Genomic DNA, 7,998 nt, shown 5'->3' with positions numbered 1-7,998 from the left:
GGGAAAGCTTCCTCACTTGAAATTCCATCTGAGCTATTTCAAATGAAAGCTACTGACAGGAGCTGAGATGTTTGGGTGTAAATTACCTCCAGGATCTGAGGCGTGTTTCCAGCACTATGGATTGACTGTCAGAGAAGTGTTGAAAAAAGAGCACTGGACCACCAACAGGTGAGCAAGTTTCAATAAGAAAAATGGTGCCCCAAATTCCTGAAGCATCCTGAACATGAGGGCAACATCATTAATCACAATTAAAGGATGTGGTATTTGACAGCACAATGAAGCTGTCATTAGCGTGTATTAGCTGTCATTCTGGTCAATAGGGTGGGGAGATGGATAAATTTTTGAGACTTTTGTTGAGTACAACACGTTTGTACACTTCAAATACCTTTGTAACAACTGCTGATCTATGAAAATGCTGATCAGACTACCCAAGAGAAGCCCACAAAATACTTCTAGAGCCATGAGTTATATGCACTTCTAAATCTTTTGAATCAACTAGATTTGCCTGAAAACAATGATAAGGTTTCTGGTACAGGCATAGTTTAATCAGCATGAAAGTAGCAAGCTATGACAGACACTCTGATGAAAGGCAGACAAAAATGATACGAACCACCACAATGCACTGTAATACCTGCCATATGCAGAAGTCCAACAGCTTCCAGAAAATGAACACATTTATCAAAGAAAAAAACCTAGACATACTCTATTACTTTTACAGAACCACCTTGCTTTGAAGAATTAAGAAGATGCCATTTCTGTACAGCCATTATGAAGGCTGTGTAATTAATCCTTCCACAGTTTCACCAATTGGGAGGTTAACAAATAAGGTCAAAAATGGGATTTCTCTTAGCAGAAAACATGCTCACTCTTCCTCTCCCAAGCACTTCTTGCTATTTCATATTTCATTATATGAGCTTTCTGAACTGATTGAACCATTTTTTACCTTCTGTTACAGTTCTCAAAGATATGTTGGTTTCTATAAACCTGTGTCCCTAAAAATGACAAGGGTTTAACAAAAACCTACTGGTCCTTCTCACATCCTTTGTGTATCTGTATCTACCCAAAATTCAAGGTGCCATGTTGTGTGTATCTTCATACCCTGAAAGAGTTTCTGAACAAGAGCAGGTTACTGTTTGTGTTTTAAGAACTGGCAGGAGATGTTGTGGTTTTTTTGTGGTTTTGTGTCAAGTTCTGCTTAGAGCAGAAGCTAGTTAGCAAGGCAGAAATGTATCTTACAAGGGAAAGAAACTCAGCAGACAAATTGGCATTTTTGAGAAAACAAAGAAAAAGGTGGAAGAGTAAGTAGAGAGGTATTTTTCAGAAGGTAAGTCATGAAATAGGTTTATAAATTATATCTGTGAGTGACTTTCATATGTAAAATCCTTAGTGGTTTAAGAAATAACCTGAAAAATGAATTTAAAGGAAATGTGATGCATTTGTGCAACATGTTTGACAATGAAAGGCCCATATAGCTAACTAGATTAGGAGGTGCTTCACTTATCCTAGCTGCATGGTCTGGAGTGGGCAAGCTATCTCCCAGCATTGTCCTAAAGTATTTAAAAAAGCAGAGAAGAGAGTAACAGGAAAAAAATACATTGACAGCTGTATATTACTAGCCAATGCTTTTGCATACACACTGTTATGAGAGATAACCTCTATAAAGATGTGTACTTTTACGGTCTTTACCTACTGTTGATTTGCCTTTGTCCCAGAGTGTGAGTTTCTACATCTATACCCATGCTGGCACTTTGCAGCTTCTCTTGAAAACACCTAAAAGACATTCTAGTTTTTTTTCTCTAAGAGTTTATATAAAAGGCATACATGAAGCTGCACCTGTGAAATGTTCGTACACTTTGGGCACGTTAATGCATCCAATGGTTGAAAACTTGGTCCATAATGGGCTAACAATTACTACAATAAAATTTGGTACAGCATGAAGTCAAGCACACTTGGAGTACCTTCACTGAGCAACAAGGAACTCATGCAAGATGTGTGTATTTAACTGTAATTGCTAGCTCAAATTATTTCAGGCCAGAATTTGCATCCATTTACTTTTGTTCAAAGTCAGCAAAAAAGCTCCATATGGAAAACAGTGTGGTGTAGATGAAATTATGCTCTTAAGCCATCATTGTACAAGACTTAAAAACCCCTCTAGATTAGAAAAACTTCTAAAATTATGTTATACCCTATATTTGTAAAAAGCAATTCTAAAAATGCATAGGTTGTAATTAAAAGAGAAAAAAAAGTCTTTTGTGTAGTTATAAAAGTGTGGGTGCTTCTATTAGTCCATATTGAAATCAAAACATTTTTATAAGAATTTTTAGTTCACACAATGAGTGCCTAACATTTGCTTACTGTTTGTTTCTACTTTATAAGACATTCTGCACATATTAGATAGGAAAATAGGAAAAAAAAAAAGATATCAAACTGAAGAACTGCAAGGAAAAATATGAAGGGACTGTGGAATATGAAACTATGAAGTTGTAAGCATTCACTGACCCTTATCTGTGGAGAGGTATTTCTATATTACAACACTGCAGAATCTCACATGATATTTGAGTTTGTTCTGAGTTACATGACAATAAACAAGAATGAGTGAATTTGATTCTGATTGTAAATTCCATGTCAGGTCACTTCTTCCTCATTTACTACAGCAGTATTTTTTTTCCTATTTTGAATACAGGACCCTCACTCCAAGAAACCAAACCACCATATGCCTTGATCAAATATGGCATGAAGCTGAGCATCTGAATAACAGAATTTGGAGAATATAAATTTATAATCACAATCTTTCTATTCTATTGTTATTTTTCTGTTTAAACTTACTGCAAGCTCCAAGCTTTTTGTGGAAAGATATAAAGACAATCTCTGACTCAACAGGAGCAGCAGTCTAAACAAAAATGTGAGATATAGTGCAGTGAAAAAATGTGTGGTACAACAATGAAAACAAATAGACATCTTTATTCTGGACTCTTTTAGCATTTTATAGCAGCTGAAAAACTTTGTCCCTAAAATTTTCAGTTCTGTCTTTAGTTCAATTTTTCTTTCAAACAAAGACTTCTTTCCAAGGTATATGAGGTTTGATAGGTCTTTAAGAGGGATGGATTTTAGCAGACAAGTTAGAGAAGAGAACAGCGATACTACTATTATTGCTCTCAAAATCAAGCTATGAGGAAGAGAGTCACACACATGAGAGTAATGTCCCTGTCTCCATGCGTGCACATATTGAAAGGACTGCTTAATACTCAGTTTGAAATGCTGGCTTCACAACTTCATTTAATTTCTCGTCAGGCTGTAGCATAACAGAAGCACGCAGTTGTTATCCCTTATGGGGGCAACAGGTTTACCCACAACATGAATAGAAAACTACTGACTGCATCTACTGTACACTCTTCTGCTTTGTCACTGAAGGTATCTGGAGGGGGAACAGGTTTGCCTGACTTTAGATGACAAGTACCTGTAATAAATACTCTCAGATAGGCTGTGTGTTTTAGAAGTCAATGATACTATAGAACAGGAAAAAGAGTCTTGGAGGGTATATTTATAGTCTAATACTTAAGCATTTGAGAGCAGTGAATTTTATGTCAGACACAACATCAAAGTTGCTTTGCACAAGAGTGCAAGGGTAAATTAAATCCTATTAAACAAAAGATCAACAGACTCAGGTTAATTCTTATGTGTCCTCAGTATGCTTACATTTTTACCATTCACTCTGCAAAAGGATGCATTCTGTAGGAATAATCTAAAATGGGCATATGTAACTGTATTTCTCCCAAAAGAATGGAGCAATTAGTGTTTACAGAATTGATGGATTTCAATTAAAAGTTATTTTTACTTATCTCTGATTGCCTGTGTGAGATCTCTAATGCAGACTCTAAATTAAAGAGCTTTTAAAAGAGGCATATCTTTAAATACTTTCATTACTGTTTATGCAAAATCTCTCCATTATTTCCCTGATTAGGAGATAATGTATGCTCATTCTATATATAATAATTAATATTTCATTTGTAAAGTATGCCTTTCAAAAACCTTACAATAAAATATAAAACCGCAAGTATTAGCACAGTGCATAAATTCTAGAAGCAATGGGTACTATACTTCAGTAAACTAAAAAATTATTGATTCTCATGCTTCATAAGAGAGTCTTTAACAAAAAAGGTGAGATCACACCCAGGTGTTTTTGATTGTAGCTAAGTCATAAGGGAGTGACCTGTCTGAAATAAGCAATGGTGTCTTATTGAAATAGTAATTCTGTGAAAGCAGAAAGTCAATGCTAATTAAAAAGGATACAAGACAATAATCAAAAAAATTACAGCTATTAAAAAAGCACAGGAATGCACAAAGATCAAATCAGCCGAGTAGGAAACTACAAATAATGACTGAGAAACACAGAAATACTTTTTAAAAAAATAGGCAAGGATACACTGGTCAAAAAACCAAGTATTGACTTGTGCAAGAAGTAATAAATAAATAAAGTGAATAAAAGAAGAAGCAGATAGCAATGAATAAGAACTAGAAGATAGAAGGCATAGAGGTGGCTAGGAAAGACAACGGTCAAATGTTGAAGACTACAGAACAGAATAAAGTACAAGGATGTTTTATTTTCAAATATATCATAAGCAAAAGAACCTCCAAGCCAATATTGTTTTAACTGTCTAGAAATAATAGTCAACATAGGTGCATACTAAATGGCTATTTCACTGAATGTTCCTTTTTGGAAAAAAAATCTAAATTAAGTTTTCAGAGCATAGAAAGAAGATAAATAACCTTCCTATTTATAGCTATTTTAAATATCTATAAAGTTCAAATCAGAGAGCTTGGAAGCACCAAAGACTTTTTACAAGAGCTGGGCAGGGAACATGTTGAACTGTACTGTTGATTTTAGCAAGTGTTTGAACACTGGAGAAGTTCCAGAAGATCGAAATATGTCAATATTTTGAAAGTGTAAGGAGTATTGCTCTAATAATTTCACCTATTTGCCAAGTTTTTACCTAGTGTAAAACAGCTGATACAGGATCTAAACTAATTATTAATAAATTAATTAACTAGTAGTATATTTAATGGTGGATAACATAAGCTGCTGGACAAGAGAGCTTGCCAAAGTGCTGCAGTATTTTTTTTCTGGCCACCACTTTGGTTGAAAGGTGTATAGTCCGGATTTCACGAGATGCATAACGCGATACTGCACATTAAAAAAAAACCAAATTAAAATTTAAGAGAATAAAAATGTACATGATACATAACGCACAGAATAGGATAATTATGAGGTCTCAAAATGTAAGCATATATAAGAAATCAGAAATATACTTAGAAGCAGAGAAATTATATATATGCTTATAGCACATATAAGAAATGAGACTTGCTTCTAACCAGGACTTCTACAATTTGCTTCTTGGCCTTCATGTGACATAAGGCTTTTATCAAAGACCTGGAAGAAAACACCAGCACCTGCTGATGAATGTTGCATTTGGAGAAACACTGGAGAAAGAGAAAGTGATGATGAGGGCTCATCTGGATTGAGGACTAAATCAGTACAGCCAGTGGTAAATGGTGCAATGAAGAGACCGTAACTACCTTCATATCTGTCCTTGGACCATCAACTCTGAAAAAGAGAAGCAGTAGCTCTGAAACTGGGTTGGATATCACACAATGATGAAGACATTACATGACAGTGAAGCTAGCAAGTCTCAGTCAGGCTTAATGCGTGAAGAGAGAGGAAGCGAGCTGGCACTCATAGATACACATTTTCTTGTGCATTTGGCACTGATACTGCTACTACCTGACTATTGTGTCCAGTTTGGGTGCTCAAGCCCATAAAATGGGAGAGGTCTTATAAGAAAACATACCTTATGCAGAATGATGCAAGAACATTACTTTCATTTATCAAAAGGGATTAACTGATCAGGCTATATGGGCAGAGAGAAAGATGCTAAGACAACCAGAGCATCACATTAGCCATAAAATCTGTGACACAACTGAATGCCTAAAAATTGAAGCTAGAGGAGCTCAGATAGAAAAAAGATATTTTTTTTTTTAAATGGCAATGGGTAATTGAAGCCACCTGCCCTACATTTAAGTGGATTTTCTGTCACTGGAAACTTTGAAAGCAAGATTGGTTGTATTCATAAAAAGCATTGTTGAGTTGACAGCAGCTGCTAGATTTGAAGGACTCATGGAAGTCCTACAGGGCTAAGCAAAAGGTCAGGCTAGGGAATCACAATCATCTCTGCTCACCTCGTATTGTATTCGTCTCACTTAAACATGCAGAAGCTAGTAAAGGTCTTTTGAAGGACAGTAGAGGGATTTAGTCACTGAAGGACTGCTAGGAGACAGAGTAATTTCTTGTCTTTATTATTATTTATCAGGGAGAACAAGAAACATGCCAGGAAGAGAGATAAGATTTCAGTACAGAGAAGCAAGTTAAGAACAGAAAAATTACTGGAACGAAGAAGTATCTCAGAAAAAGTTTAAAACAAAAATTAGATCATCTGAAAATAAGGGAGGATCCAAGAAAGGATGGCCAGCATCCCAGAATCCTGAAAGACAAGGCAGACACTATTAAAAAACATAGCTGCAAGAATTTTTAACTCCTCACTGACACCAAGAGAGGAATCTGTTAAGGAACAGAAATACAGTAATGCTAGATGGTGCTTAAGAAAACATTTTTGGGGAGAAAAACCCCAAATACTTAAATTTTCTGATCAGGTAGAAACCAAGATCTGTAAGTTATACATTACAATAGATGAGCTGGGAAGAGGACAGTATTAACAAAGCTGATTAATCCTAGTACAAAGGTTTCAAAGGTTAAAAGGAGTAGTATACTGAATATTGAGAAGTATATTGAATGCACTCTATTTGAAAAAACAGATATAGTGTACAAATACTAATGGTATCAATAGTTTACCAAACAGAATTAAAACATTTTATTGGTTTCCAGCCAAGATGCAAACATAATGGAAAATGGATGCTGGCTGTTTAGGAATGACATGAGGAACACTACAAGGAAGATGAGCACTGAGTTTAATCTTGCTTACAATATACCGGCTAGCCAGAATAGGCAGTAATATGAGTAATAACTGACCATCACTGAACGTAAAAGAGGAACGATGCTGGATCAAAATAAACTTGAGAAAATAGAGTGGCATGTAGGAAAACTGCTAATATCACACATGTAAATATGAAAACTATTGATAACTGGATGAAAAACAAAAGGAGGCTAAGTTCTCAGCCCCCTACTGACAGGCTACAAGATACTTGTAATCTAATCTGTCTTGGTGGCAGTGGCAATAGGATCCTTGAAAGCATCATTCAAAGATAGCAGCAGCTAGATGAGTTACTTGCTGTAAACTGGGTATACCTGCACTGCATTGGGCTGCAACACGCAGAGATACCCATGCTGGTTTCAAACAGTGGTACGGTGATTCCAACCAAGTAAAACACTGGGGCTGAATGAACTTGCCCACATATGATTTTTTTAATAAAGGAGTCCATTAATTTGTATAAATTAGGTCTCTCTCTCTCCCCCTCCCTCCAAGGTCATTGTGCAAAACACCAACCCATATACACACACAAAAAGTTTTAAAAACCGTACTATTTTCCTGTCGTATGATTCCCCACTGCTGTATGTTGTAGCTAGTGTGGATGCACATTCTTCCAGATACCATGGTTTCTTCCCACTTTCAGCTGTGCTGCTTATGGAGATGGTGTAGATGCTATTGGTATAGCCGTCACAGGAGCAGTGGTCTCGACTTCTTCCACCATTTCCAGATGCCCAAACAAAGACTGAACCCAAGCCTCTTCGTCCCTGTTTGGAAACAAAAGATTTTATTAATTATTCTTTTCCCTCTCCCCTGCTTAACAAACCAGTCTTTTCCCCTTAAAAGACATCTGATGAGAGAAAGACAATTAAAAAAAACTAGCTCACAGAGAAGAATCTGAAATGAAAACAGATTTATCAGAGTTCAGAATCAAGACATCAGAAAAATTCAGAAAATGAGT

General features: G+C 36.0%; 1 protein-coding gene across 1 annotated transcript in view; it reads right to left on the bottom strand.

Annotated features, from left to right (window-relative positions):
• The window catches only part of LOC104468920 (proprotein convertase subtilisin/kexin type 5-like), a gene marked incomplete at its 5' end in the record, with an annotated part of 89,688 nt that overhangs the window by 63,981 nt on the left and 17,709 nt on the right, over positions 1-7,998 (bottom strand). Inside the window, 1 exon segment of the mRNA XM_010083210.1 lies at positions 7,592-7,804. Within this exon segment, the coding sequence (XP_010081512.1) occupies positions 7,592-7,804 (213 nt within the window).

The sequence above is a fragment of the Pterocles gutturalis genome, unplaced genomic scaffold, assembly GCF_000699245.1.
Source record: "Pterocles gutturalis isolate BGI_N339 unplaced genomic scaffold, ASM69924v1 scaffold16505, whole genome shotgun sequence".
In the NCBI taxonomy this organism is placed as follows: Eukaryota; Metazoa; Chordata; class Aves; order Pterocliformes; family Pteroclidae; genus Pterocles; species Pterocles gutturalis.
This window is presented reverse-complemented; position numbering and strand designations above follow the sequence as displayed.